The 27,323-nt window shown below is 59.1% G+C and overlaps 4 protein-coding genes across 4 annotated transcripts; 3 read left to right on the forward strand and 1 right to left on the reverse strand.

Moving 5' to 3' along the window:
- The first annotated feature begins 2,703 nt into the window (after nucleotides 1-2,703).
- PROB1 (proline rich basic protein 1) lies at nucleotides 2,704-8,336 on the forward strand. Its single transcript, XM_075766581.1, has one exon. It carries the CDS (start codon nucleotides 3,731-3,733, stop codon nucleotides 7,907-7,909), a length of 4,179 nt encoding a protein of 1,392 aa, XP_075622696.1. The 5' UTR covers nucleotides 2,704-3,730; the 3' UTR covers nucleotides 7,910-8,336.
- A 440-nt stretch (nucleotides 8,337-8,776) lies between these two features.
- Nucleotides 8,777-10,268, forward strand: MZB1 (marginal zone B and B1 cell specific protein). Its single transcript, XM_075766204.1, has 4 exons — nucleotides 8,777-9,075; nucleotides 9,376-9,482; nucleotides 9,559-9,663; nucleotides 9,775-10,268. The coding sequence occupies exons 1-4, from the start codon at nucleotides 8,884-8,886 to the stop codon at nucleotides 9,950-9,952; spliced, it is 582 nt and encodes a 193-aa protein (XP_075622319.1). The 5' UTR covers nucleotides 8,777-8,883; the 3' UTR covers nucleotides 9,953-10,268.
- Nucleotides 10,269-10,291: 23 nt separating this feature from the next.
- SLC23A1 (solute carrier family 23 member 1) lies at nucleotides 10,292-14,894 on the forward strand. Its single transcript, XM_075766203.1, is given in 16 exon segments — nucleotides 10,292-10,394; nucleotides 10,397-10,470; nucleotides 10,903-10,974; nucleotides 11,186-11,287; nucleotides 11,403-11,560; nucleotides 11,641-11,729; nucleotides 11,815-11,882; nucleotides 11,977-12,158; nucleotides 12,275-12,395; nucleotides 12,513-12,669; nucleotides 12,849-12,996; nucleotides 13,106-13,211; nucleotides 13,288-13,417; nucleotides 13,646-13,789; nucleotides 13,944-14,039; nucleotides 14,207-14,894. Coding segments are annotated over 16 exon segments (1,980 nt in total). The 5' UTR covers nucleotides 10,292-10,312; the 3' UTR covers nucleotides 14,458-14,894.
- Nucleotides 14,895-16,442: 1,548 nt separating this feature from the next.
- On the reverse strand, nucleotides 16,443-25,891 carry PAIP2 (poly(A) binding protein interacting protein 2). Its single transcript, XM_075766205.1, has 4 exons — nucleotides 25,769-25,891; nucleotides 21,388-21,547; nucleotides 18,810-18,989; nucleotides 16,443-17,544 (listed from the first exon to the last, which is right to left on the reverse strand). Exons 2-4 carry the CDS (start codon nucleotides 21,523-21,525, stop codon nucleotides 17,479-17,481), a joined length of 384 nt encoding a protein of 127 aa, XP_075622320.1. The 5' UTR covers nucleotides 21,526-21,547; nucleotides 25,769-25,891; the 3' UTR covers nucleotides 16,443-17,478.
- Nucleotides 25,892-27,323: the final 1,432 nt, after the last annotated feature.

Genomic DNA, 27,323 nt, shown 5'->3' on the forward strand with positions numbered 1-27,323 from the left:
GCCGTCTGGGAGTTTGTTCTACGCGGCAGCACCCGCCGGGCTGGGCCCTGAGCTAATCGCAGTCCCCGCGGCCCCGGCCCGGGAGAGCCGCGGGTATTCCCCGGAGCTGGCGGGGGGCTGCGCGGCCGCGGCCCCGCCGGGGGATCCCTTCGGCGGCCCCTTTAAGGCGGGAGCGCACGTTGCGAGGAGACGGGGAAGGCCCGGCGCCAGCGGCCGCCATTTGCCGCGGGGGTGCAGGAGATGGCGGCGGGCGCTGAAGCCTCGGGCTGCCGCCAGGCGCGGCTCCCCGCCGAGGTGCAGGCGGCCCACAGCGAGCGGCGGCACCAGGGCCAGGACCGGCACCGGCGGGGTGTGGGGGGCGGTGGCCGCAGCTCTCTCCCCTCCCGTCTGAGGAGGGGTGTTTCGCACGGCGGGCGGGGCCTGCGCAGAGCGCCCGGCAGACGGCGGTGGCCGCGGGGCGGCCCGGGCGGAGCGGTGGGACAGGGCCCGGCCCCACAGTAACGCCCGCCCGGCCCCCTGCCGCCCTGCTGCTGCGCCCTGTGCCGAGCCCGCGCCCACTCCGGCAGCTGGCGCTCGACACGGCGATTTTGGCCTAGCGGGGGTGCCAGGGCCCCTCCGGCGGTGCAGCCCCGGGGCGCCTGCCCGGCCGTCACCCCCCTGCGCCGTGGCCGCGCAAGGCGGTCGGTGCGGCGGAGGGGAAGGCGGCGGCGTGACGGCCTTGCATGGCCTCGGGGGTCGGTCAGTTTGCAGGCTTGGGCCAGCCACGCTGTTTGTGTCCGTCCCGGGCTGGCGCATCCCGCCCTGGGGTAGGGAACCGCCTGAGGTTGGTGAGAGCTGCCGGCGTGTTTCGGATGCCTGGTTCCCTTTCCAACCCCAGCGGCAGCTTCGAAAGCCTCTGCCAAGCTGGGCCGGCGCTTCCCGCTCCTCTGGAGTTGCGAAAAGTTGCTGCAGCGTGGGAGAGGCACGTCCTGCCTTCGGCAGCCTCCAGCAGCCATCATCTTCCTCCTCGCTGCCTCCCTTTCAGGCCTGCCAGCGTTGAGAGGCAAGCACGCACAGAGCCGGCACAAAAACCAAATAAAAACCAAGCAAATGCAATGGTAGGTCTACAGGCAGTATCACGCTGGCTTAAACATAAATCAGTGTTTAATTAGCAAGTCTGGCTCAGCCTGGGTCCACCCGTTGTTCTGTAACGTGCCTGTGCGTAACAGGCGGCTCTCCCCGCACCCTGAGCTGTGCTTTGGGTGCTGGAAGGTGGGTCTGCAGCCTCCTCACACGGAATGGTGGTGGTTCGGTTGGTAGGAGGACCCCAGGGATCTCCTGGGCAGGAATCCCGATGCCTCAAGGACCCGGAGGCAGAGGTGCAGGGTCTTGCCCGGCGGGTTGCTGGCAGCCTGGGGCTGCAGCCGGGGCGGTGAGACGGGACTGTCCAGCCGGTTCCCTCTGTGCTTCAGCAGCGCACCCAGACAGGCTGTTTGCGGCAGCCTGGGGATGTTAGAAGAAACCAGCTGAGCCAGCAGTCCTTGCTGCAACCCGGCCGCGCTTTTCCATGCAGCTGGCCCTATGGAGCAGGGGGTGCACAGGGCCCTCCCGTCTCCGGCAGCACTGAGAGGAGGTGCCGGGGAAGCGGGTGAACGGCTGGGCCAGCAGCGGTACTTTACAGCCACCCTTGCAGCCTCCAGTGTTGCCGTACTGCTTGTCGCAGCTGTTGATGCTCTGACCGTTTCAGTTTTGGCAGGACCTGGGTGTCGGAGTGAAAGATGCAGCAGCAGCAAGAGCTGTGCCGAGCACGAGTGCTGGAAAAGAGGGAGAGGAAAGGTTTAAAGCGGTTATAGGAGTCGTTGCCTTAAATCTGCGTCGCACCCGCTGCCAGGACAGCAGAACCTGGAGGCAGTAGCGCAAGGACCTTTCCCTTCATGCCCAGGGACAGCTGCGGTGATCCTTCCACTGGATTATTTTACCTTATCCAGAGCTTCACAAGCTCCTGCAGCCCGTGTTCCCCTTGTGCCTTCTCTGCCCTTCCTCCTCTCCCCTGGTAGCGGTACCCTGGATGCACCGAAGGCATCGGCTGGGCACCTTGGGGAGGCTCAGCAGGACACCGGTGACCCTGGGCTGCACCAACCTCTCTTTCCCACCAACCACCAGTGGCCCCGGGATACTGCGTACGAGCCTCGGCGGAGGAGAAGGGATGAAACAGCATTTCCCTGGGATCTGGACTGGCTGGGGACTGAGGGGCCAGCTCAGCCCAAGGGGAACTGCATTCCCCCTCCAACTGTGGGTCTGTAAATCCCCCCGGCACTGCAAATCCGGCAGCAGGTGGGGGCTGTGTGCATGTCCCCGAGGTGCTCCCGGCTGCGCTGCGCTGGGGACGGAGCCAGCAGTGACTCAGCAGGCGCCTGCCGGGCTGCTGTGCCACAAGCCCACGCTGTGGGGAGCTGGGCCTGGGGGGCTCGGGGGTGCTCCTGGCCAGCCCCAGGCTGGGAGCCGGACCTCCTCACACGGGGACCCTGGGGGGGTTGCGGCACCCAAGTGGCAGCTCAAGGTTTTGGGGTGCCACAAGCCATCCAGGCAGCATGGGGAGCTCCTCTGAGGATAGCCGCATCCCACTGGCTCCCTACAACAGCGGGCTGTAGGGATTTGGGGATTTGAATCCCGCACCCTCCGCAGCCTGGGGCTGGCCAGGAGCACCCCCCCCCAGCTCTCTTGCATAAAGCCAACACACCGGCGCGTGCTGCCCGTGGCAGGTCTCCTCTGCTCCCCGTGGGTACAAATGCCACCTGCAAGCATGGCCCTACTCAGCAGCGAAGGGTTAAGTGCCAGGCCAGCTATCAGGGAAGCTTTCCTCTCCTCCTTTTCCTTGCCAAGATTTAAATTTAGTCCCTGCATGAACTCAGACGACTTGGGCATCAGGTTGCTCCAGGGCTGGCAGTGCCGGGGAGCACCTGCTACCGCTGCTTCACTGCACAAATCCCCCCGAAAGCTGGGGCTGAGCTCCAGCGGCAGCGGTCAGGGCCGGCAAGCTGAAGAGACCCTTGTGCCACGCCAGGCACCCCAGCCGCTAGGTTTGGGTCCCCCTGAAAAAGGCAAACAGTAGCCATCCATCGTTCGGCTCTTGTGAGTCCCAGAGGTGCTCGGTGCCTGGTTTGATTTCAAGCCTTGAGTGTGCTCCTGGCTGCTTGCGATTCGTTTTGGGGGAGCTGCTGCTTGGGGCAGGGTGGTTTTTGGGGAAGCCCCCAGGATGGGGATGCACCGTCCCTGTGGCGAGGTGCCGGGGAAGGATCCATGGCGAGGACAGAGCGGCAGCCCGGGGCCCGGCTGTGCCCTCTGCTCGGAGGAGGGGACACCTCCAGAGGGGTCTGTGTGTCCCCCAGGCCTGGGGCAGCCCAGCTCGCTGTGCTGGGGGGCACGGCCCAGGAACACCCATGAGTCGTGGGGCACTTTTCCTGCGGGTTTGGGGAGCAGCAGTGCGGGGTGAGGGGGCAGGGGATAGTCCCGGCAGCCCCCAAGGCCGGGGGTGGCAGTGGCGTCCCTGCAATGCACTTGGCATCGCCTCCCCCGGGGTTGGCGCTCGCTGCCGTCCATGTGATCGAGGGGCTGCTCCGTCCCACCGCTGGGTCCAGCCGCCCTGACGGTGAGCGAGCCAGAAGGTCGAGCCGACGTCCCAGGCAGAGCGTCCCCGGCACCAAGGAGGGTCCCCTGGCACCGCCTGGCAGTCCCTGGGGTCGTCCCTGCCATGATGCCCTGCAGGAAGAGGGACCCCGTCCTGCTCTCCCACGCCGAGCCGCCCAGCACCGACGGCGAGGGTCCCCGCAGCGGTGGGGACGGCCGGCGGTCTGCGTCGGAGGAGGAGGGCCACCTCCCCGGCCTCCCCCGTGACGACCTCGCCAAGAGCATGTCGGGCTCCTCCGTCTCCTCCTACCACTCTGCCCTGTGCTCAGAGGGGACGGAGACCTTCAAGGACTGCCTGGAGTTTCTGGATGAGGAGGGGACGCCCCCCCGGGAAGCGGGGCGGCGGGGTGGCCATGCCGAGGGGGCTGCCCCAGAGCGCTGGGCTCCGGCAGGGGCCCCCGGCATCCCCCCGCTGCCCGGCCCCCTCGCCCGCCCGCGGCAGGCTCAGCTGTCCATCGCAGCTAAGAATAGCCCGGCGCCGGAGCAGGGGGGCAGGATGGGTCCCCTCGGCAGGGACCGGCAGCCTGCCGCCACCGGCGGGGAGCTGGCTTTGCCCCGGCAGCCCGGGGGGATGCTCGGCGGGGCACCCAGCGATTCAGATGAAGCGGATGGTGAAGTGCGGGCACTGACAGCCAGGGCTTTCCGCAGCCTCTCAGGTCCTCCGGGTGCCCGCCTCGACATGTGCAGCTCCCACACCTCCTCCAGCCTCTCCAACTCGCTGTCGGAGGACAACGGGCGGCCACGGTGGTGGCCAGCGGCTGGCGGCGAGTCCCGGGGCACAGCGGCAGTCCTCCATGGCAGGGTGGGCTGGCCCTTCCCCGCCGGCATGGACGGGGAGCTGCTGGGCTTGCTGGGGAAGGAGCAGTTCGAGTGCGTGGACGTGGAGCTGGAGAGTGGGGAGGCCAGGAAGGGTCATGGCAAAAAGAGAACTGTTCCCAAGCGCCAGATCCTGCTGAAGAGGAAGGAGAGGAAGGAGACGGGTTTTGGCCCCTGGGGCGACGGCCTGGCCCCCCAACCCCTGCCCCCTGCCAGGAAGGACCCCCCCAGCAAGGGCAGGGCCATCGGAGAGGACTTCAGGCTCAACTACAAGCAGTTCATGAAGACGGCGTCCCTAGATGCTGACACCGGCAAGACCAGGGCGGCCTCTTGCCTGGTGAAAAACGTCCTCGCCAAGAAAATGCAGTACGAGCAGAGGATCAGGATGGAGCAGAAGGGGCTGCGGGGCAGCTCGACCTCCTCTGGGCCATCCTCTGCTGGCACCGACCTGCTGGGGGACGGCCTGGAGGGCAAGTCCAGCTCGCTGTCCCGTTCGGACTGCAGCTTCTCAGCCGAGGACCTGCGGGGCGGTGGGATGCCGATGGCCGGGAGGGACACCACCACCACCCATCCTGCCAAGGGGGTGGTGCTGAGCGAGGCGACGAGGGAGAGTGTCTGCAAGCTGAAGACAACCTTCAATGAACTCAACGAGAGGATGAAGTACCAGGAGGTGCTGGGGGGCCACTGGCTGCCCAACGCCACTGAAGAACCAACATCGGAGAGGATCCGCTACCAGCAAGCACGCGCCTTGTTTGAAGCGCAGCCTGAGGTGGGGAAGGCGCTGGATGTTGCCCCCAGATTTGAGAGAGCGCCGAAGCCGTGGCCCAGCTTGAAGCAGCGAGCCATCCGCCCCAGCCACCCCCAAACCCTCCCCTTTGAGGCCGACAGCCTGGCACTCCCCATCGTGCCGCCCCGCCGCCTCTTCACCTCCCGGGCGCAGGAGGTGAGGCTGGTGCCACAGAGCCGGCGGGAGGAGAAGCCACCAGCAGCGCCCCGCCAGCCACCCAGCCCCGGCACCCCGCCCCGGGGGTCCCCGCCAGACATTCCCCCCAAGATGGAAGATAAGACGAAGGGGCGCATCCCCCAGCCCCGGGATGTGCGCAAGCTGGTGAAGAGCAGCTACAGCCTCTGCTTCGGGACTGTCAGCGCATCCCATGGCACCACGGCACCGGCAAGCGGTGGGGAGCCGCCGTCGGCCACCCCACTCGTCATCCACTGCACCTCTGTCTGCCGACGGGAGATGGCAACCGAGCCAGGGGACGGGGAAGCGCTGGCAGCTGCCAGCCACGAGCCAGCCCCGGCGCACGCCGAGGGCCCCACAAAGCTTGCCAGCGACCAGCCTTCGCCCACCCGGGGCTCCCCCGTCCACATCACCAGGGTCCAGGCCACGCGGAGGGGGGCGGCCGCAGTGGAGGGACCGGCGGCATCCCCCCCACGCCGGGAGCGAAGTGAGCTCAGGCTGCCGCCGCGGGCGCCAGCGGTGGAGGGGGTGCCACACCTGGAGACCCACCTCCATGTCCTGGTGGGCCGGCGGTCCCCGGCATCGGCCGGGGAGGGCTCCCAGGTTCAGAGCAATGCCATGCTGCGGACGGAGAAGACCGTTCTCCTCCCGCCACCGCCGCCGAGTCCCACAGAGGGACAGAATGGACTGGGCCACGGTGGCACCAGAGGGCTCCATGCCGCCGAGGGGCCTGAGTCAGCAGTGCAGCGGCATGGTGGCAACGATGGCGGAGACCACCGAGCTGGATCCCCGGCTGGCAGCAGCGTGCACCCACAGCCTGGGAAACTGTCGGAGAGAAGCGCACTGAAGCCACCCACAAGCGAGCAGGTGTCGGCAGGGAGCAGCGGCTCTGCGGGCAGCACCGGCCCCACCACCCCGTTTCGAGCTGGGGAGGCCGGCGAAGGCTCCTCTGGCCAGCTGCCGGAGCGGAGGGAGGCCTGGGAGCATTTACCGAAGTGGCCGGCAGCCACTGAGCCATACCTTCCTGCTTCCCCAGCAGAGAACTCCAATTACTTAGCAATTCCTGTGAAAGCCCCCAGATCCTCTCCGATGCCAAAGCTGTCCTCAGTCCCCAGCCCAGCCAGCGTGTCCTTTGGGACCCCTGTGGTCCCCAAGCCAGTCAGCACATCCTTTGGGACCCCATTAGTCCCCAATCCAGCTAGCACATCTTTTGGGACCCCCTTGGTCTCCAACCCAACCAGCACATCCTTTGGGATCCCCTTGGTCCCCAACCTGGCCAACATATCTTTTGGGACTCCCTCAGTCCCCAAGCCAGCCAGCATGTCCTTTGGGACCCCCATGGTTCCCAACATGACCAACTCATCTTTTGGCTACCCAGCAGCCTCCAGCCTGGCCAGCACATCATTTGGGGCTCCCTTGGTCTCCAACCCCACCACCAAGTCTTTTGGGACCCCTTTGATCCCCTACCCAGCCAGTGCATCCTTTGGGACCCCCTTGGTCCCCAACCTGTGTGGTGCAGCCTTTGGGACCCCCTTGCTCCCTAACTCAGCCAACACATCCTTTGGGACCCCCTTGGTCCCCAATCCATCCCGTGCATCCTTTGGGACCCCCTCAGTCCCTAATGTGGCCAATTCATCACATGGGTCCCCCTTGGTCCCCAACCCAGTCCCCACTTCTCTTGGGCACCCATCAGTCTCCAACGTGGCCAGCTCATCCTTTGGATCCCCTGTGGCCCCCAACCCAGCCAGCGCTCCACTGGCCGGTGGGGAAGCGCCCTGGAGCAAACCCAGCCCCGAGCCCCCTCTCCCCCAGCCCCCCGAGGGCCTGGCCACTGGGGAGCACCCGGTGCCGCTGCCCCCAGCCCAGCCCCAGCCTCGCCTCGAGGATGCTCCCCATTTCCTAAGGAAGACTGAGGGCACCTCTCTGAGCAGTAAGAGTACGCCGAGCCCCACCAAGCCCTTCGCCCCCCACCTGCCCACGCACCGGAGGATGCTCGTCGATCCCGACAGTGGGAAATGCTACTACATGGAGCCGCCGCGGCAGCCCCAGCTGAAAACACTCTATGACCCCGAGACAGGGCAATACCTGGAGGTACTCATCCCACCCGTGGCATCGCACGCTGGGCTCTATCAGGCTCCTTTCAACCCCCTGGTCATGGCCCCAGGGGTCTACGCTCCACCCTACGTGCCCTACAGCAGCTTCCCAGGGCTCCCGGCGCCCCCACCGCCCGCTGCCCCCTCCCCGGTGCACCCCGACCTGCCAGCTGCTGAAAACCCCGGCTTCTCCAGGACCTTCAGCCCTGCTCCCAAGGGCGAGGGGCCGCCTGCTGCTGGGGGTCCTGACTGCGGGTACCTGGAGAGCCTGTACTACATCCCCACGGGGATGCGGGCCAGCCCTGGCCCCAGCCAGCCCCCTGCCCATGCCAGCCCTGCCGGGCCCGAGAAGGGACCGCTGCTCCAGATGTGACGGTCCTTGGCCAGGGACCGACCCACATGGTATGTCTCTTCCCAAACAGCCAGGCTTTAACCCCAAAATCAGCATCACCCCCCTGCCCCCAGCATGGGAGATATACCCCCTGCCTGCGGCTGAGCTGGCAAAGCGCCAAGGGATAACAGGGAACGGCTGGACCTCACCGGCTCCTCATGGGAATGGGGAGAAAAAGGGTATTTCCCAATGTGAGCACCTGGCAGCCCCGGGGAGGCCTGAAGTCATGGGCCCCGATGGCAAAGGGACCAGATGCGCGGCACCCCCGCTTCTCCCCCCCATCCATCCTGTCCCGAGGGCAACCCAGGCTGGTTCACACGGGGGGACGATGGCCCGGCCACCGCCAGCCCCCCACAGCCACGGCTGCAGCACAGACTCCCTAAAATAGCAATAAAAATGCTGAGACAGCATTAAATCCTGCATATTCATCCCGTGCCTGTGTGGTCTGTAAGGGGGGGGGGGGGTGTGTGCGCACGCGCGCGTGCATGCATGCGTGCAAGGGGCTCCCACGGTCCCCCACAGGGGAGCTGAGGCACTTGGACCCCGCAGCCTGTCTGTCTGTCCTGGAGCAGCCACTGGATGAGTCCCTGGTCCCCGGGGCAGGAGAAGACTCCGTGGTCGTGCCTGAACCCCAAACCCCAGCCCTGACCCCCAAACCTCTGCCCCAGCCCCAGCCCAGGAGGGTCCACGCTATCCTGGGGAGGATTTGGGTCGAGGAGGAGGGGGTCAGGCATTACAGGCCTGAATTACACCAAAAAAATCCTTCCGGAGAGGGGACAGTCAGTCGGGGACACCGCATGTACACATGCACACCCCGCCCCGACGCCCCGGGGATGGACAGGGCCACGTCAGCCGGATGCAGGTGCGTCGGCCGCGCATCAGCGCCCACTTGCCGGCCCTGGGGGGTTTATAGCCGCCCCGCGCCTCTGCCCCGGCACTTTCAGCATCGCGGCAGGATGCAGCCGGCGCTGGTGGCGTGGCTGGCCCTGAGCCTGCTGGTGGGGACGGGGGCTGAGGAGACGTGTGGGGGCCGCCCCGCCACCTCGTCCCGCTCCATCCCTGCGCCCCAGCTCAGCCCCGAGGAGCAGCTCTCGCCCCACATGCCCGAGTCCCTGCGCTGTGACGCCTGCCACGCCATCGCCTTCCAGGTGGGGATTGGGGAGATGACACCCCAAAACCGGGGGTGAGAGCCCTCGTGGAGATAGTCCAGCCCGGGGAGATGCTGCCGGCTCCCCTGGGGCACCCCGTGCCCCCTGCCAGCACCCCAAAAAAGTCCTTTGGGGCCAGCGAGCGCCCTGGCAGCTACTCATGGACCCACCATCCCATGCAAGAGCACCTCAGGTGCCGGGGCCACACGGAACAGGGTGCAACGCCCGACCCTGCTCGGGAACAGGGTCCTGGGGAGGCTGCCGCCCTCACCGGCCGGATTCTGCCCTTTTTCACCCCAGATTGAGGAGCAGCTGCGCAGGGCAGAGGGGAAGGTGGGCAGGAAGGCGCTGAGCGAGTCTGATTACGTGGAGGTGCTGGAGAGGAGCTGCTCGCAGGGTTGGGAGAGGTGAGCAGGGTATCTCCAGGGATGGGGGGGTGTCCCCAGGGACCGGGGTGTCCCCAACCCCTGCCTCTCCCTGCAGCTACGGCGTGCAGGAGCTGGACGGGGAGAAGTGGCTGACGGGGCCGGGGCTGCTGAGACAGGAGCCCATGACCGTGATGGTGACGGGGGGACCCTGGCCGAGCAGGTAAGTCCAGGGGAACTGACACTGGGGGGGTGGGGGTGGGGTGGTGCCGGGCGCTTTCCTCTCGCCGCCGTGGCAGCGGGATGCGGCGTGACCATCTCTGGCTCCTCGCAGGCTGTCCAAGATGTGCCACGGCTACGTGGGCGAGCAGGGGGAGACCCAGATCTACGGGGCACACCGGCGGGGCCTGGCCGCCCTGCGGGAGCTGCTCTGCCATGGGGAGAAGGGGGCCTGCGCCGGCGGCAAGGCTGGGGGGCCAGCCCCCCCCAAGGTGATGCAGAACGAGCTGTAGCCCCGACACGGTTAATGCTTAATGCCCCGGCAACCTTCGGAGCTGACTTCGTCCCCAGCGAGAACCAACACGTGCCGGGAGGTGGGCACCTTCCCGGCGTCGCCCATCGCCAACATCGCGACCGTCGCTTGATGCCCGGCTGTGCCACGCCGGGAGGGTTTGGTGACGGCTGGTGCCCCGCGCCACCGGACCCCCCGGGAGCTGGGAATTACTTTGTAACCCGCCGGCTCTAATGTTTTACCAACATGGTGCTCGCGGCCGCAGCGCCCTGGCCCCGCCGGTGGTGCCAGCTGTAATTAAAGGAGTTAATAGCTGATCTGTCCCCAAGGCAGCGCTCCCCGGTTTCACAACCCGCAGCCAATGGTCGCCTCCCAGCCTGCCGCCCTGTGCTGCGGCCCGGCCCGGGTGGTGGCTAAAGTCCTTCCCACGGCCATAAAACCCCCCGTACGGTGCCATCGCCGCCGGGGCCGCGTCGCTGGAGGATGGGGACCCGCTCAGGAGACCTGGCTCAGCCCCAGGTGAACGCAACCTCCGTCCCCGTCCCATCCTTGGCCAGATCCCGGGGCGTGGGAGGGAGGCGGGTGGCCGGGGGTATGGACCCCCGTGATGGCCAGGATGAGATGAGCAGGAGGGCTGCGGTGAAGCCCGGGACCAAGGGGACATGCTGGGTTGCTGTGGCTGGGACGGGCTGTGCCATCCTTCCTGGTGGATGGTCCGGCACGCCAGGGCCGGCAGGGACTCCCCCCCCCTCCACCCTCCCCTGGGGACAAGCCATCATGTAGGGACAGTGGGTTTCGGAGCCCAGACCCCTCTCAGGGAGCAGAGCGGGTGCCGGGTGGTGCTGACCGGCCGTGCATGCCCAGCCGTGTACCTGGGGCAGAGCCCATCCCCGTTCCCATGGGACACCCGGGACAGCACTGACCCGGCTCCCGCCTCACCCTCGCTGCCAGAACGGGAACTCAGCTCTCACCCCTGCCGGCCCCCCGCGTCCCCCCGGGAAGGAGCTGCCTGCGGTGGGCAGGGTGAGTACGGGGCACCCCCACACAGCACACACTCCCCCCCCAAATCCTTCTGTGACGCACCACCGGATGGAGCTGGGACCCCTCCCCACCCCCTGGGTGCAGGAGGTCCCATGGGGCAGTCTGTGCCCCCCGTGGGATCAGTGTGGGGTGTCTCCCTGGTCCCCAGCCCCCTGGGGTGAGCCGGGGCTGAGCTGTGCCCCCTGCACGCCAGGACCCCGGGGCAGGTGCTGGGCCCCCCCGGCCGGAGATGGACATGCTCTACAGGATCGAGGACGTGCCCCCCTGGTACCTCTGCATCCTGCTCGGCTTCCAGGTACAGCCTGGAAGGGGGGGGTACCCTTCATCAGCAGAGCCTGAGCCCTTGCTCCCCATGGCGTGGGGCACCCCGCGGCACCCTAACCCTGCTGAGCCCCCCCCTCGCCCCCCAGCACTACCTGACCTGCTTCAGTGGCACCATCGCCGTCCCCTTCCTGCTGGCCGAGAGCCTGTGCGTGGGCAAGGACCAGCTCACCGTCAGCTACCTCATCGGCACCATCTTCACCTGCGTCGGCATCACCACCCTCATCCAGACCACCGTGGGCATCAGGTAGAGCCGCGGCCCCGGCGGAGACCCCCCGCCTGTCCCCAGGGCGCGGGCGCAGGCATCCCCTCTCATCCCCGCCCCAGGCTGCCCCTCTTCCAGGCGAGCGCGCTGGCCTTCCTCGTCCCCGCCAAGTCCATCCTGGCCCTGGAGAAGTGGCGATGCCCGCCCGAAGGTGAGGGCAGAGGGGGTGCACGGGGAGGGGGTACCCAGCTGCTCCCCCCCACCCCAGGGACCACCTCACCCCCCTCCATCCCCAGAGCAGATCTACGGCAACTGGGCGCTGCCGCTCAACACCTCCCACATCTGGCAGCCCCGCATGCGGGAGGTACGTACGCCCCCGCCGCCGCCCCCGCGGGACCCCAAAATCCCCGGTGGGCCACTGACTCCCCCCCCCTCTGCCCTCCCTCCATGCCCTGCAGATCCAGGGGGCCATCGTGGTGTCCAGCCTGGTGGAGGTGGCCATCGGGCTGCTGGGGCTCCCCGGGGCGCTGCTCAGCTACATCGGGCCGCTGACCGTCACCCCCACTGTCTCCCTCATCGGGCTCTCCGTCTTCCAGGCGGCCGGCGAGCGTGCCGGCTCCCACTGGGGCATCGCCGCGCTGTATGGCACAGGGACGGGGATGGGGGGACCGGGGGGTAGGGGTGTCCCCTGCAGAGCCGGGAGCTTGCCGGGGGTGTGAAGGACCGTGTCTCACTCTCCCATCCCCCCCCACCCAGGACCATCTTCCTAATCGTCCTGTTCGCCCAGTACCTGCGGCACATCACCGTCTGCCTGCCCGGCTACCGGCGGGGCAGCGGCTTCGTCCTGCTCCGTGTCCAGATCTTCAAGATGTTCCCGGTAGGGACAGGCCGAGAGCTGACGGGTCCTGCGGGGGGTGTCCCAAAAAACCCCCTCCTTTTCCAAGCACGGGTTTGCAAGCGATGCAGGGTGCGTCCCCGGACTCTGCCCCCACAGATCATCCTGGCCATCATGGTGGTGTGGCTGCTCTGCTACGTGCTGACGCGCACCGGCGTCTTCCCCAGCCAGCCCGAGGTGTACGGCTACAAGGCCAGGACGGACGCCCGGGGGGAGATCCTGTCCGTGGCACCCTGGTTTCGGGTCCCCTACCCCTGTGAGTGCCAGGCAGCCCCACGGCACGCAGGTCCCCCCGGTACCCCTTCGCCTCAGGGGATGCAGGGACCTGGCGCAGCATCACCGGGCCTGGGGAGCACCCGGGGAGGCCCCAAAGCACCCGGGGGCTGGGTCCCAGGGTGCCCCCCCACCCTGACACCCCGCTCTGCCCCTTGCCAGGCCAGTGGGGTCTGCCCACCGTGACCTCGGCGGCCGTGCTGGGCATGTTCAGCGCCACGCTGGCGGGCATCATCGAGTCCATCGGGGACTACTACTCCTGCGCCCGGCTGGCGGGAGCCCCCCCTCCCCCCGTGCACGCCATTAACAGGTACGGCCAGCCGGTTCCCTGCCCACGCCGCGGCATCCCTGGGCAGCAGCAGGCAGGGCCGCCGCAGGAGCGCCGTGGCGGGGACCAGCCCGATCGCGTTGTTCCCCAGGGGCATTTTCACCGAAGGCATCTCCTGCATCATCGCAGGGCTGCTGGGAACCGGCAACGGCTCCACCTCCTCCAGCCCCAACATCGGCGTCCTGGGCATCACCAAGGTACCGGGGCCGGGGAGGGGCCCCGACTCGGTCGGGGGGACGGGTGCCATCACCCGCTGCCGGTCTCTCCGTGCAGGTGGGGAGCAGGAGGGTGATACAGTACGGGGCCGGCATCATGCTCGTGTTGGGGACCATCGGCAAGTTCACGGCGCTGTTCGCCTCCCTGCCCGACCCCATCCTCGGCGGGATGTTCTGCACCTTATTCGGTAACCTCGGCACATCAAACCCGGGCGCTGTTATCTTCAGGCCGGGGCCGTTTTCCCAGGGATTGGGGGTCTGGCAGCCCGAGGGATGCAGGGCGGGTTTCCAGAGTGTGGGTCTGGCTTTGACGCCTTTCACTGCCTTTGGGGGCATCCCGCTCTGACACCCCGCTCCCAGCCGGCAGCGTGGGCTTCCCTGCCTGCCCGCAACCCGGCCGCCATCTCTGCTGGCAGGCATGATCACGGCCGTCGGCCTCTCCAACCTGCAGTTCGTCGACATGAACTCCTCCCGCAACCTCTTCGTGCTGGGCTTCGCCATGTTTTTCGGGCTGACGCTGCCAAACTATCTGGATTCCCACCCCAAGGCCATTAGCACAGGTACCTGCCCGCCACAAAAAGCCCCAATTTTGGGTGTTTAGGGAGAGAGGAGGGCAGATCTCACAGGCACTTGCCCACCCTGGGTAAGAAATGATTAATTAAGCAAATCCTGCTTATCGCAGCACGCCCCGGCTCAGTCCCTGTGCTCTCACAGGTGTCCCCGAGCTGGACCAGATACTGACGGTGCTGCTAACGACGGAGATGTTCGTCGGGGGAACCGTCGCCTTCATCCTGGACAACACCATCCCGGGTAATTAAAGCACGTGGAGCCAGCGGGAGGAAGCGGGGAGGGTTGGGGACAGATTCCTTTTGGCTCAGAGCTGCACGGAGGGATTGCGGGGCGGGGGGGAGCTGGGCACCCCGGCTGCGGGCGGGCAGGGGCCGGAGTCTCGGCCGACGCGGTGCCGGCTGCCGCAGGGACGCAGGAGGAGCGAGGGCTGGTGCAGTGGAAGGCGGGCGCGCACTCGGACAGCGCGGCGAGAGCCAGCCTGAGGAGCTACGACTTCCCCTTCGGGATGAGCGCGGTGCGGAGGAGCCGGTGGCTGAAGCATGTGCCCATCTGCCCGGTGTTCACGGGGTTTAAGGCCCGGGCGAGGGGCAGCGGCGCGGCGGCGGCCGCAGACGCGCAGGATACCGCAGACGGGCTCTCCGTGTGCACGAAGGTCTGAGCGAGGGGAGGGCTCGCGCCCCGGCACCGGAGAAGCCGAGCCGAGCTCCCGCGGGTGCTGTCCGAGTTCGTTAGCACCCACCAAATCCAAAGCCGAGGGTTCTGGTGCTCCTCTGGAACACAGGGCTAGCGAAACTCAAAGGTGCCTTTGGGGGACACCCCGAGCTCCCGGGGCACCGGCCTGGGGACCCGCCACCCCCCGTGCCATCTCTCCGCCGCAGGCTGTGGCTGGTTGAGTCTCGTTCAGCGCTCGCCGAAGCTCGTAAGCCACCCTCGGAGCCACGAACTCCCACCGCGGGCCACGAATTTTCACCCTTGGCCTCGGCAGGGCTACCCGGGGAAGCGGGCTCTGCGCAGGGCACAGTATCCAGACCAGCGCTAGGATGCCTATTTGAAGATCGTACAATTAAAAAAAAAAAATAAAAAAATCCAAGCCCACTTGCCCTACCGGTGTCTTTGGTGCGTCCTGCACCGCTCCCTCGTCCCTCCTGCGTTTCGAGGGCTCCAGCAGCTTTCCATGCCGTCTCCCGGGCTGCCCAACACGGACACACGCTAGACCTCACCCCTGCCGCAGGGAGCGCGGGACAGCCGGCCCCATCCCGGCCATCGCGGCGAAGCGCTGCCTCGCACAGCCGGTGGCCCCACTGCCGACAGCGAAGCCCGTTTCTGGGCTTGGATTTAGCAGTGAAACGCCAAAGCTGACACCAGCATCGCGCGACCCTGCCACGGCCCGTCGGCACTGGCGCGGTGGCACGGCCACGCGCTCGCTCCCCAGCCCGAGCAGGAAGAGCAGAAGCAAAAAAAACCCCCGTGGGTCGAGACAAAGAGTTTAGTAAGTGAAGAGAGGAAAAAAGTAACCACCAAAACCCCCCCAAGCGATGCCAACGCAAACACTCGTCACCCCCTACGAACACAGGGATGCCCAGCCGCGCTCCCTCCCACCCCCCTTCTGCTGCTGCCCCAGTTTTGTTGCCGAGCACAACGTCACACGGTGTCCAACACCCTTCGGGTCAGCTCTGTCCTCTTCCCGCTTCTTCCTGGGGCCGGAGCAAGAGAAAGAGCGCCCCGTCACCACGCCAATCGGCAACAGCCAGAACACCGGCGTCCCTTGTAGCCATGCGCTACGACGGGCCGGGCTGAGACCCCGGGAGGAAGCTCAGCGACGAGCCAGCGCTGCCGGCCGCGCGGGGCTTCTCTGGCAAAACTCCCACTCCGGCTAAAAATAAGCCGGGGCACGGCAGCGATTTATTTCCTGACCTTCTGCCTTCGGGCGCTCGAGTCTGAACTACCTCCGTCAGTGGAAACACCAAGAAGAGTTCTGCTGCTTTAGGAAGGCTGCAGGACCCGGGGGGTGGAAGGTAACGCTCGGGAAGGAGCCCGGGCTAAAATTGCAATTCACATTTTGCAAAGCAACGGCCAAACGAGTTGGTCTGACTGAATTGCTCCGAGGGGTTCTTCCACCAAGACCGACGCAGCGATGCGGCTACGCCGCAGGCTAACACCTGCATAAAGGCGTCATCTCACTCTTCCTGCTCTGCGGCACGGTGCAATTTCTGAAGTGTTTCCCTTTGATTTACGCAGAGCTTGAAAAAATAAAAGCAGCGAGGCTGGACAATTTACGAAGCACGAGTGGATCCGACTCGTGCCCGAGGGCTGCTGGAGGCCGTCGCTGCGCCCACCGCCCACATCCTGCGGCGCTCGGGCTTACAGACCCGGAGCACCCCAGCTCGGACAGCGGGATTTATAGTGCATCAGCTGTTAAACCAGGACTGCCCGTGCCGCAGCAGCGCGGCTCAACCGGGATTACTGGCGGTGAGGAGGAAAGAAAATACGGGCAGGGAAACGCAAAAAGCGGGAGGGAATAAATAAAAGAGCAAGGTCCAGCCTCGGATGAAGACACACCAAATCCGTAACGTCAGCCCTTTCCTCTGCACGCTGCCAAACGAGTTTCCATGCGAGATGCATATTCATGAGACAGCCACCACATCAGTTCTACTATTATTTATTTTTTTAAATATTTTTGAAAAAATATAATTTTTTTACAATATTTTCAACTTAAACACTATTCACACTGAACACGTATGGCAGCTTAACCTACCCAAATATGAAGTTTAAGAAGCCAAAACTGTTCTAGCTTTATTAAAAGGAAAAAAAAAAAAAAGTCGTTGTGCTGTAGACTATTGTGTAGTGATGATTAAACAAAGCAAGGGAAAAGCACCACTCAAATCACTAATGCTAGGGTTTCCTTGGTTAAATCCAGCTAGAATAAAGTTGTACGCTAAAAGTTACATAGGCAGCGCTATGTACGCATCTGGGTTCTTGGAAGAAATTGTGATGAAACTCACAGATCCTTTAACATAATTAGGAAGTGAAACGTTTCTAACATGATAACATACTGCAAAGTACAGGGAATTCCTTCCTTCCGATCGCTTGGATGTTAGTTCAGTAGCTGAAATCTACGACTCTGTACAGGTCTGTAAAATTTCTGTTAAAGCTCATGCTGCTTAAAAGGAGCATGAAGGTTTTTTTATGGGGAAAAAAATTAACATTAGTAACAATACTGATATTTCAAAGGAAAGTTAGCTAATTTTGCATAACAATCAGATCTCCTCGCTTTCACTTTTAAGTTAAGGCATTATCAGGTGCAAACTGGCACCAGTTAACACATCTTTAGTTAAAAACAGACCATCTGTAGCAAATTCCGATACCTATTTAAAAAGACAGAGTCTGCAGAAGGTTTTATGAACGTGGTACTTTGTCTCAACTTGACTGGTGCTTCTTACCTCACTCGCTGCCTCCTTTGCAGAGAGCCAGGGCCCAATTATGTTTCCATTAAACTTTTGACAGATTTACTTAATAACAGTCTCAGCACTTTTATTGAGCATGCAAGACTAACAAAACTTTGGCAATGCATAAGTGTAACACAGTGACAAGAAGAGAGAGCTTTTACAATTAAATCTTCTAATACTGGCTTCACAGTGTGGAAATTGTGCTACATCCACCAAGAGAGGGCCCAGTCTACTCAAATATTTAAGTACTTCACCCCAGGAACAAACTCCTTTGCGTTTGGATTCAGATTACTCTTCACCTGAGGAAGAGAAAAAACAGAAGTCTAGTTGAATTTCATCTTTAAGCTGAATACAACGCTAGGCCGACAGCCTTAGGAAGAGTTTATGGATTTAGAGTGACAGACAGGCGTATCGTAGGGCTTCCGCACGTACCCAAAGTCTCTATAATCACTAGAAAAGCCTGCTCCTCTGTGCTAGTCTCTGAATTATCCATCCACCACCTGGGCGTTTCAGTCAGATGAGGGCTCGGGGAATAGGAAACAAGAAAACCTCAGGCCTGCAGCAAATACAGCGACTTTGATTAAGGCTGAAATAGCTTTTTCTGAAGTCTGAGCTGGTAAAACGTGCCAGGAGGTTTTTAGGATCTTGCTTGTTTAAGCAAGGGGAGACTTGTTCCAGGAACCGAAGCCGCTTCTGGGAATTTAACGTATATGAGTACTGTATTGATTTTTTTTATATGTCTACGTCTGTGACTACCCTGCCCTCCCGCTTGGCAAGCGGCTGCTCTACAAGGTCCTGCAGTTCTAGGTGGGCAGCCAGCACCCCCAAAACAAGCTCTTTATCCTAACAAAATGGAGGATTAGGCTTTTTGTGTTCTTAACTGAGTCCAAAACTGTCACCTGCAGCTGCTTAAGCTTAGAAAAGTCGGGGTTCACATCTGAATTTCACAGCAGTTCCGTGACGCGACTATGTGGGTTTTGTGCTCTGTATTAGTAATGTCGTATTTTGTTAGGGAAAATATGCACACACTGCCCTTTCCTTTCAGTTAAGCTCTGGACAGAAGTCATACAGCAAGAAATGGGGAATAATCATAGTTTAACTGCTTTCCTCATCCTTAGGATTTCTACAAAGAGACCTGGTACGGTTTGCAGGCTCCAAACCAGACGTGAGGACACGGCTCATACCTACCCAACACGTACGTGTTGGCAGATGCCAAATTAAACGTTTGCAGTCCTGCCACCGAACAGCACTTCACGTGGTCAGCGTGCTTCACTCACTGCCTTTCTTTCGTAACATGGTATGCACACCCAAAGCCACTTGAATTTATGACATGGGCTAGGAAAGGCACCATGTGGTTATGAAGAAAACCACTGAATAGGTCCCGTCACTCAAGGAAACATCCCTTACCCAACCATTCCACATTTCCCCCTCCACCACAGCTAGGCAAGGTTTAAGCGTCTCTGAGCTAAGAGTAAAGGATTTTCTCTTGCCATTATCAACAACAACAATCAGCCTTGGACGAGAGACGTCAAGTTTTAGAAATACAATGAGAAACCGAATTTACCACCAGATCCTCCAGTGATGAGCTGTCACTGATAACAAGGTCATTGAACTGGTCCTGGATTTGATCCATTGTTTGTGGGAGATCACGGGCTGGAATAAACCATTCGTGCTCCTCCTCTTCTTCCAGCATCTCCTGGAAACAGCGTTCAATAAATTCTTCCTCCCACAACTCCTCTTCGATCTATACAATGACAAGAAACCATTTCATCAACAAACTTATTGAGAGCTTGTGTCTTCATTCCAGGGTGTGCGCACCTAGCTGACCTTCGTTCTAGCTATATGCGACAGGACTCCTAGCAGAACACCACGCTTGTGCTGCAGGAAAGCAAGCGGCTTCGATTTTTTAATCTAGAAAAGCGTTTCGTCCCAGAAACTTGGGCTGCAGTTAAAAAGGAAGGGCAGGACAACCCCTCAGCCCTGGCTGCTTCGTTTGCAGCTTGTTACGAGCTCAAGGTAAAATGTTGGTTCCAAGTGAAAATTTCAGTTGTACCAACTAGTCTAGATTGAATTCACTGCAAGTAGGAGGAAGGGAACCAGGGACAAGACATGCAGCCAGGCACACTCCCTCGGAAAGCGTCCTGCAAGAGTCTTGGGGAAAAAATAACCACTGCCCGTCACTTGGAACACGCATCTCCTCAGCTGTAGATTATGCAGCTCTCTTAAGAGCTCCACACGATCTCAGCAGTGGTTAAGAACGCTGACCTCCTGTACTATAAGCAGGACAAATCAACTGATGCAGAACTGACATGCATTGCAAGGATTAAAGGGAAGTTTTGCTTGGTTGTTCAGTAAACAAGCTTTGGAGGGAGTTCGTCCTGACAAATTTTCCGTGTCCTGCACCGCAGTACTTCAGAGTGGAAAGCCAGGAAATAGAAGCTGGTGTGAATGACTTGTCAGACATAAGGGAGTGGAAAAATGATTCAGGACAGATTTAAAAGTTCACTCAACGGAAGCTCAAACAAGTTTTCCTATCTATCCTTCGCTCTGAAATCAAACACATCCTCGATCCTAAAGTGGAAATTCAGTTACACACCACAAATACCAAATCAAAAAAATTAATGCCAGAGTTCAGGATTCCTGTAAAATCTAGGTCCTCCGTGCTCAGGGCAAACCCACTCACCAGCACACTTGGGGCTCACGCTGCACAGCTTTTGGGCAACAGGGACTCACTACCACATGCTCTAAGCCACTGTCCAGACAATTCAAACCCTGCACAAACCCCCAATTTAGTAATTTCCCCGGTAAAGCACTCCAGCAAGGACAGCGCTCTCCAATCAATTCCTCTCGTGAGGCACCGTCTCTGTCCTGCGGGCGGGTAAAAGGCAGCCGTGGGCAGGCAGCCACCAGCTAGGATTACAGCAGGGGTTGCCTGGCTCCAGGTTTTGTGTTACATGGGTATACACCTACAGGTGCCTCCAATGGCAGCTCCAGAAGTACTAAATTACATTTAATTCCCCAAATGTCTTGAAATTAATATTGCCTGTTCGCGTTTTCCAGCCCAAGTTTAAACTCGTTCAGGTTCCCAGAGAGAGATGTGCCTGCAGCGGCAGGAGACCAGGCTGCCGCAAAGTGTTTGCCTGCCTGAATAAGACCATTCTCCCATCTTTCCTCTTCTGCGAAAACTGAATCCGTACCTGAAAAATAGTTTATTCACAGCACAACTCTCAGCTCCTTCCCCAAGAACTACACACCCCGTATGCTAACTACGGTAACAGTCCCCAGGAGGAAAAACCCACCAAACAGGAAACAACATCGAGATCATCCTGGCGTACGCACAAGAGAATTTAAGTTTTGCGAGCAACCTCAATTTCAGATTAGCTTTGTGCCCTGCTGGCACCCTAAAGAGAGTGCAGCAGACATATCCTGTTTCAGAAGCTCAGACTTCTGAGCCTTCAGCAGGGCCATGCTGTGCTGGAGAGTAGAGAAAACAGTTCCTTGAGTACAAAGATTGAGTTTTGATTAAAAAAAAAAGGGGCAGCGGAAAGAGGTGGGCTGTTCCTGGCCTCCACAGGAGAGAAAATTGCATCCAGATACAAGGTGAAAGACGAAGTGAAGGCTTCCTTCCAACCTGACTGCGAAGGCCAGCTGTAAGACACAGGTATTAAGCAATGAACGGGACGGCCACGGCCACCAACTCCCTTAGGAGCAGCCCTGCTGACAAGGCACGTGCAGACCTGGACACATCTAGTTCACAACTACCACAACCGGCACGTTTGCACACATAAACCTGCCGCAGCTCAGCAGCCCAGCAAGACCTGTCCCTTCCAAAGTGCCACATAAAGCCTGTCAACTGTTTGGGTTTTTTTTCCCCCTCCCCTCCTGCAGAAGTAGGGAATTAATGGATGCAATAGAACATGCTGTACTTCCCGTATTTTCCACCAAGATTACAGCAAATAATAATTTATTGCCAGAGAAACTAAGATCTGTCTGTTCCCCAGGATCGCTCTAGCAATTCTATCTAAAAACCCCGTCTCTGAAGGATTTCCAGTCTTGTACCCCGGTTGCTAAGCCACAGCACCGATCCCTTCAGCTACAAAATGGTAAAGCACATCACAACATTACGGAGGGAAACGACTTGCCTGCCTGTTAAATTCCTCTTCGTTCTCCATCCACATGTACTCCGCAAAGGGATTGTCATCTTCATGAGAATGACCATTTATAATCACATCTTCACTGATGATGCTTGGGCTAGTACTGCTGCGACTCGGATCTTTCATGGCTGCGTCTTTGATTTGAAGTCTGCAATTAAGAAATGCGGTCATTAAAGATATGCAGATTCACTCATCACCCTGCTTCTGCGTAAGTCCAGCCCAAGGGCAGGCTGCACCTCTATTCGAGGGCTCCAGGTAGCCCTGGCGTGACTGTGGCAGAGGAGCTCTGCTAATCACAAGAGTATCAGAAACACAGGTTCCATTATATGCAGATTCGAGTGACAAACTAATTTCTCAAATTACACCTCACTAAACGCCAAGCACCCAGACCAATGAAAAGTGATAGAAAAAAACCCCAGAAAGCGTGCGTATTTGCCAGCAGGAAAATAAATTTAAGGCAACATTGAAGAAAAAACAGGAAAATTTGTTTTCCAAAATACTTTTAAAGCTCCCACATGAGTTTCAACAATTTGCAGGGATATCCACAGCAGGGGAAACTTCGGTGTGACTTTTAGCCTCCTCAACTTCAGTTACGGGATGTTCTATGCGATCGCATGAACCAACTTGCACAGCCATTTCACCGTGGGACATCCTGCGAGCGAGGCAGAAACCATTGCGCACCGATTCCTCACAGAGCCAAGTTAGCGCAACACTTCTCCCAGCTACTTCATTAGCAAAAGCCCACTGATTGGGAAGCTTCAGGTAAAGACAACGCGACAAGGCACCGGAAGACAGTACGTGCTTGCCTCTCATCCCACCTCATTACTACGGATCGGGTCGTGCCTGCAGAGCACACAACATGTCCGCGATACGCGATATCGCAACGCCCTGAACTCAAGGAACGAAGGTACAGCTGGCAAGCGTGCTTTGTTCCACCTAGCCACAACCAGCCACATTTGGGATGAATCCTTGTCCTAAAATTGGTATTGCAGCCTTTCTGTCAGGCTCATCAGCCTGCGTGAAGCTCGTAACTCTGAGTTCAGAGACCCAAGTCTGCTCACGGCCTAGGTTCTAACTGATATCAATACTGGAAAAGCTGAGTATTTTTAGATACTAATACTGGCAGTGTTTGTTTGTTTGTTTACAGTATGAAAAGCACATGAGGCAATGAGCTCAAAAAAAAAAGTCAAACTCGAGTGATCTTCTAGTGCTAAATATTTGCAAGGAAATGAAGCAGCAGCGAGTGGGAATATTTTTGTTTTATTCTCAAATCAATGTTTTAGCTCATTTTCTGCATATCAAAAAAATGACTTATTTGGAGAAGTGGATATCAAAACATAGCCTCCACTGGTATCAGAGTACAAGGGCTTATCATGTAGAAGTTCGTATTTTCCCTTCATATTTCAGTTGGTCCCATTATCTATGGAATTAATGCAAGTTTTGGTTCCAACCTTGGTAATAGCAGGTCAAAGACTTGCCACAGCCAAATGACCAATTAAGAAAAGCACAAAGAGAAAGGAACTTGCTTGGTTTGCTCTATTCAATGTTTTTAAACCAAAGGCAAACCCAAGTACGGAAGACACTTTAGCTCCCTAGGAAGTACAACAAATGAGAGCAGAACCCGGGTATTCTAGCAAGACAAAACAGCTTCTTTTTGATGTTCTTTCAAAACAAACTTGCAAAGGATTACTGGCAGCACTTAACATAAAACAGGAAAAGACATCGCATTTAACACCCCGATTCAAGCTTGAAATTGCTGTAAGCAACTTCAGGTGTTCACAAGCTCACAAACAGGATGGACTAAAAGAAATAAGAGTCCTCAGAGTCTAAAAAGCCTATTTATTTATATTTTTTAACCTTTTGTTTTGTTTGTTTTCACCTTTTCTTTTGTGGAGTGAATCTTGCTATTAATATTCCACCGGGCTTTCTGCACACCAACAATTTACGCCACAGGTGAATAACTCTGCATTAGCAGAGTAAGGTTCTCAGGCCAAATTCCAGGCAACTTCTGTACAAAGACAACTGTACCCAGACAAGTCCGTAAAAGTAACAATAACAACTAAAACACCTCTATTTGTTCATGTAAAAGCTTGAAAGGTTAATTTGCTGAATCATGGGCTAGTTTTCCAATTTCTTAAATGTTCCCACAGAACGCAAGCTATTTACTTTAGGAGGGAGGGAAATGTTTCACGTTTGGACTGAAACAACTTTTTCCATCGCTGCCGAAGGACGACGTGGCTGATTATCGTCAAGAAAGATCCGAGGCTCAACCTGAATATCTGAAGTTTATCTGATGAAGCCCTCAGTCTGCTAAAGTTTTCCCACAGGAAAAAATATCAACAAACACCCTACAAGAACAGTTAGGGAGCCCCAGGCCAGTGCCTTACTCACAGCAACTCCTTGTAATTTGGTTTTCTGTAACTTGTAATAAAATACACTCTATGGGGAGCTTTCCATTTCACCGTTTCAAGATACAAACCAGCTAGCTTTCTGCACTCATTTGCAAGGACAGGATTAGTCTCGTCTCACCGGTATCGGCTACAGGCTTTGTAGTCATGAGCCACAGGCAATTCTGAGGAGGAGAGCCAAATGCCACTTTAGTCTTGCAAAAAGTCACAATCTAGGGAGGCCGCTGCAGAAAACGAGCCACAGTGACAGGCTACACTACTGTCATGAATAAAAAGAATGCATTTTCCGTCTGGGAGTAGGTGGAAAGCAGAGGATCTCAAAGCTCCTTACACTAGAACAGGAAATATAACATTAGTAGTGTGAAGGAACAGAAAATATAGAGAATTCTGCATAGCGATAGGATTGGAGATCCAGCCCCAAATTATTCTGGGATTTTGGTGGGGGTGATGCAGGAGAAACAGTGTAAGTGCATAAGGAAAGACAGTAAAAAACCCAGGACTTTTATCTTGGGAATGAAGTCAGCAATTAAAAATCCCATAACAACAGCACTTTCAGTCAACAACTAGATGACCTTTAAGGTCCCTTCCAACCCAAACCATTCTACAAACCCAGAATATTTTCTGTATGAAGTGTGGAACTCATTACTGCAGAACATTGCTAAGGTCCATTAATTTACTTGTTTCTCTGAGTTTTGCTGCATTTAAAGCAGTGAAGAGCTCTAGACCGACCATCACTAAAATTCAAAGCTTTCCAATTCAAGATTTTGCATTTAAACCCCAATCACAAAAGAAGATTATCTAACGCCTACTTCGAGAGAGAAGGCCAATGGGCCTAATGACATATAACAAAACCCACGTCCTTACCCTGGATTAAAAAAGAAAAAAAAGGGGGGGGGGATTAAAATATTTGCTTTGACCATCCCAAAGCAGCACAGCAAGCAGCACGGGAGGATTTTAGCCTAACCTGAAGTTTAAGCAAACCTGGTTTGGTGCAGCAGTGAGTGCTCTGAACTTGTGCAGAAAACGGTGTTATTTGTTTATTAACTAGTGATTACTCTTGAGCCAGGAGCGCCGGCCCAGTTTCTTATCTAATTAGATTAGCAAGTGGCGGTTATCAAGTCAAGTGATTACACTCCCTATAATAAACAGATTTCTTAATTAAATTAACGAGGAATGCCAATGCTATCTGATGGAAACACTTCAAAGCACTCCAGTTTACCTGAGAACAGCCGACTGCGTTACATTTACACAGCCAGCCAGCACTGAGGCTTCAGAAAAGCACCCGGTTGTAAGGCGCGGAGACCAGCAGCTCCGCCGGGAGCCGGGCGGGCACCGAAACCCCTCGCCGGGAGCGGGGTTCGCTCCCCAAAACACCTCGCTCGGTGCCGAGGTTTTCGGGTAACAGCGAGCGCCGACGCCCGCGGAGCCGCTTCGCTTCAGCGGGAACCGGGCGAACCTGCCGGGCCGCGGGGGTGACGCTCCGCTCCGCCGATACCATCGCGGTTACGGAGGCGGGATCGGCCCCTCCCGGCGGCGGCAGCCGCGTACTCGCCTTGCCGATAAGCACCCTGGAACGGCGGAACGGCTCCCGGCGCGGGTGGATCCGCTCCCGGGCCCAACAGGCCGCCGCGGCCTCCGTGGCGCCCCCCCCCCCCCCCCGCCCGCTTTGTTCGCCCACAAGGGCCGCCCCCGCGGCGGGGGTTCCGTTCCGTCCCGGCAGGCCCCGCGCCGCCGGAGCGCCCCCCCCGCCCAGGACCCGGATGGAGCTGGAGACAATAAAGACGGCGCCACGGGGCGGCCCCGCCGCTGCGGGGAGGGGGGGGAAGGAAGGAGGAGGCGGAGAAGGAGGCGGAGGAGACCGGCGCCGCCTCAGGGGAGGGGGCGTCTCTCTTCCCCCCCCCCCCCCCCCGCCGTCGTCGGCAGCGGCCCGGGGCTGCGTGCCCCCACCCGCGCCGCCTCACCTGCGCGCAGAGGGAAGGGCCGCGGGTGCGCACGCCGGCTCCGAGCTGCTCCGCCGCCTCCTGCCCCGCTCGCTCCCGGCTCCGCTCCGCGCCCGCCGCCCCGCTCCCCTCCCAGCGCCGCAGCCCGCCGGACGTGAAATCACTTCCGTTACCTGCGTGACCTTATAGGCACCGCCCCCTTGTCCCCCGGAAGCAGCGGCGGCGGCAGGCACGACGCGGCCGGCAGCCCTGGCGGGGAGGCGGCGCGGCGCATGCCGGGAGTTGTAGTTCCGCCTGGCGGCCATTTCGCGCGGCGGTGGCGGCGCGGGGCATGCCGGGAAGCGTAGTCCCGGCGGGGCAGGCCGAGCCTCCATCTTGTGGCGCCGGCCGGGACGGAGGCGGCGCGGGGCCCGCCGGGGAGAGGCCCGCCGTGCTGAGGAGGAGGCAGTCACCACACGGCCGCCCGCTTCCAGGGCAAACCTGCCCCGCTTGCAGCGGGAGTCGGGCGGGGAGGGAGAAGGCCGTGAGGAAGGAAACCTGGCGTGCTGCGCCTCAGGGAGTCCGCAGCCTTTTGCGGCCTCCCGCTGACGACACCAGCCGACCTGGGCTGCAGCAGGGAGAATGAATTTTAATACTTTCTGAAATACACGCCTGTTTACGACACAAATGCTTCTGCACTAGACTCGTGCGTTTTGAAGGCTCTATATTAGGAACCAGCGCATAACAAACACTCTTCCTGGGACCCATGTTAAGTCCCCAGACTTCAACCCTATTTACAAAATGGGTTGAAAAAGCAATTTTTTACTCCCTCCTTTGATTCTCCCCCCCTTTTTCTTAAAGGTAAGGTGGAACCAATGCTTTCCTTCAGACACTACCTGCTAAAACTAGTGCACAGTCAGAGCCATCCTCCCAAATACTCTGCCTAGGTACAGGCTTTTCCAGTCCTCTCATCTTCGCAATCTCTTAAAAAAGCAAATAAAGTAGATGCTGACAGAGTTCAAACCCCTTTGTTCCATCCAAGCCTCTGACGAACACAACCCGACTGGACCTGGCCCTAAAACCCTCTACCCACCAACCGCCCGGGCACGATAGCCACACAAGCCAACCCCCACAAAAAGCTGGAAATCTGCCCCAACAGCAAGTCAGGAAAGGTACGGCAGAAAAATATTTCTATATGCAACTGCAAAACCCAGAAGCGCCTGTTACCGAGGGCTAAGTTGCACCTTCCACACCCCTGAAATCCATTAGCAGTCAGAGCGCTTCCATTTGCAGGCAGGTTTTTTCAGGCTCAAGAACAGTTTGTGAGCTAGCAACACACAGCCCAACTTGCTCAGCTTAGCTCTTTGCCACCTGCTAGGCTGGAAAGTCTCCTCTGCTTCCAAAACATGCGTAGGCTGCCTTGTAGGCAGGACGGGCTAGCTGAGGATAACCATCTCATTAACACTTCTCTGCTCAGACCCTTCCTCCCTCCTAAATTTTATTACGGGATAACCAACTCTACAAAAGTCTGAGTTTTCTCAGATTTTCTAGGGACTGATTCTCCCTTGAGTCAAGCTGTTTATACTGATTTAATTAG

This window comes from Balearica regulorum, chromosome 14 (genome assembly GCF_011004875.1).
Source record: "Balearica regulorum gibbericeps isolate bBalReg1 chromosome 14, bBalReg1.pri, whole genome shotgun sequence".
NCBI lineage: Eukaryota > Metazoa > Chordata > Aves > Gruiformes > Gruidae > Balearica > Balearica regulorum.